This window comes from Charadrius vociferus, unplaced genomic scaffold (genome assembly GCF_000708025.1).
Source record: "Charadrius vociferus isolate BGI_N301 unplaced genomic scaffold, ASM70802v2 scaffold477, whole genome shotgun sequence".
Taxonomy (NCBI): Eukaryota; Metazoa; Chordata; class Aves; order Charadriiformes; family Charadriidae; genus Charadrius; species Charadrius vociferus.
Genome location: NW_009649449.1, coordinates 5,718,423 through 5,720,410, shown reverse-complemented (window position 1 = coordinate 5,720,410; position 1,988 = coordinate 5,718,423). Strand labels below are relative to the sequence as shown.

Genomic DNA, 1,988 nt, shown 5'->3' with positions numbered 1-1,988 from the left:
CGGCGCGCACGCCATCGGCTGGCCGGTTCTTCCCTTGACACTCCCTTCTCACCAGTCACGGCTATGCCCGCTGGCAGGACATCCAGAACGACCCGCGCTACGTGATCCTGAACGAGCCGTTCAAGTCGGAGATACACAAGGGGAACTACCTCGAGATGAAGAACAAGTTCCTTGCCCGGCGATTCAAGGCGAGTTGCAGGTCCAGGGCTGGTGGGGGGGACCAGAGCGGCGCCCCAAACCCGGGGGGAGCCCACCAGCACCTTCTGGTAGTGTAGCAGGAGGTGGCCGTGGGCTTTGCGAGGGGCTCGTGGTTGCCGGAGGAGAACAGGTACCTGGCAGTCGGCGCTTGGTCCCGGGGAGCTCGCAGGCTCTGCGGCGTGGCGCACCGGTGCACCGGAGGGCGCTGGCTGCCCCGGGCTCCTCGCTGCGAGTGGGCTGCGCTGGGCGCTCTGCCCGTCCCTGACGTGTGCCGTGCTGTGGAAATGGTGCCCACGTCCCTTTCTGGGGTGCTCGGTGCCTGAACAGGATAAGGAAACATAAGGGCTAAGCCTGTTCTCCCAGGAGTTTTTGGGAGTGGGGCCAGTGGGGAGCGGAGCAGGGCAGAGGCTGCGCTGGCGTGACCCGTGTGGCCAGCTGGAGCCTGTGGTGCGGTACTGGTTTACACTGGTGTGGGGTCTTGTCCCGAATCCTTCCCCTGCTGTACCTCCCAGCTGCTGGAGCAGGCGCTGGTGATCGAGGAGCAGCTGCGGAGGGCCGCGTACCTGAACATGACCCAAGACCCCAATCACCCGGCCATGGCATTGAACGCCCGTCTGGCTGAAGTGGAGTGCCTTGCCGAGAGCCACCAGCATCTCTCCAAAGAGTCCCTGGCTGGGAACAAGCCCGCGAACGCCGTCCTGCACAAGGGTGCGTGCTGGCAGAGGGGGGGCGGGAAGGGTTTGCTACCCTGACCCAGGGGAAATCCAGCCGGGAGGTCATCCCCGTCCTGCGTTCCCTTAGCCGGGAGCTCCTCCCCAGCTCGCTCTGCCGGCGAGGGCACCGGCAAGCGGCATGCCGCTGCTGTGGCCGGCAGTGGCAGGAGTCCGCAGCGCTCTTTGCCATCAGCTCCCGGGGCTTGCCGGTCCCCGGGGGTGCTCCTGCCTGAGCCCCCCGCCTGAGCGCCGCCTCGCTCTGCTCGCAGTGCTGAACCAGCTCGAGGAGCTGCTGAGCGACATGAAGGCCGACGTGACGCGCCTGCCCTCCATGCTGTCCCGCATCCCGCCCGTGGCCGCCCGGCTGCAGATGTCTGAGCGGAGCATCCTCAGCCGCCTGGCCACCCGCGGGGGGGACCCCGCCGTCCAGCAGGTCAGCGGGGACGGGGACGGAGCCCCTCGCTGGGGGTGGCGGTGGGGCCGGGGCTGCAGGTCAGCGGCTCTTCTCTCTCCGTACCTCCCCAGGGCTCCTGCAGCTCCTCCCAGATCTACAACAACAACTTTGGGCCAAATTTCCGAGGTCCCGGGCCAGGCGGGATTGTCAACTACAGTCAGATGCCTCTGGGACCGTACGTGACCGGTAGGTCGGGGTTTTGAGCGGATGCTCCTGGGCAGAGAAATTCAGGGGGTGGGTTTGAGTGGGTCAGGAGCATCGCCAAAGGATGGCGGGCGAGCAAGGTGTTTCTCTCCTCACAGATATTTAGCTGTTCCCATGATTGTCCTCTGCAGCTCCCGTTTCCAGCCGAGGTAAGGCTGTGCTCGCTGCTCTCCGCGTTCCGTTTGCGGGAGTCTTGTGGGAACACGCGTGCAGAGGGGCGAGGGGGCGGAGGGGCCGTACGAGGGCTCCGCTCTGGGCTACCTCCCCGAGTGCTGGTGTATGCCTGCGGCCTCTGGCTCGAGGAACCGCAGTGGGTACCGGCAGCGGAGGTGGGAGCAGGGGCAGGATCCTTCTCAAAGCCCTCGGGCTGGATGCCTGAGCTGCCTGCCCCTGCTCGGGGGGTTCGGTGCGCTCCCCTC

General features: G+C 66.5%; 1 protein-coding gene across 1 annotated transcript in view; it reads left to right on the top strand.

Moving 5' to 3' along the window:
• The window catches only part of CHD5 (chromodomain helicase DNA binding protein 5), a 31,794-nt gene that overhangs the window by 28,561 nt on the left and 1,245 nt on the right, over positions 1-1,988 (top strand). The window contains exons 36-40 of the mRNA XM_009889691.1: positions 56-188; positions 711-906; positions 1,181-1,344; positions 1,437-1,551; positions 1,714-1,883. Coding sequence (XP_009887993.1) covers positions 56-188; positions 711-906; positions 1,181-1,344; positions 1,437-1,551; positions 1,714-1,883 — 778 coding nt within the window. The remainder of the gene's footprint in view (positions 1-55; positions 189-710; positions 907-1,180; positions 1,345-1,436; positions 1,552-1,713; positions 1,884-1,988) is intronic.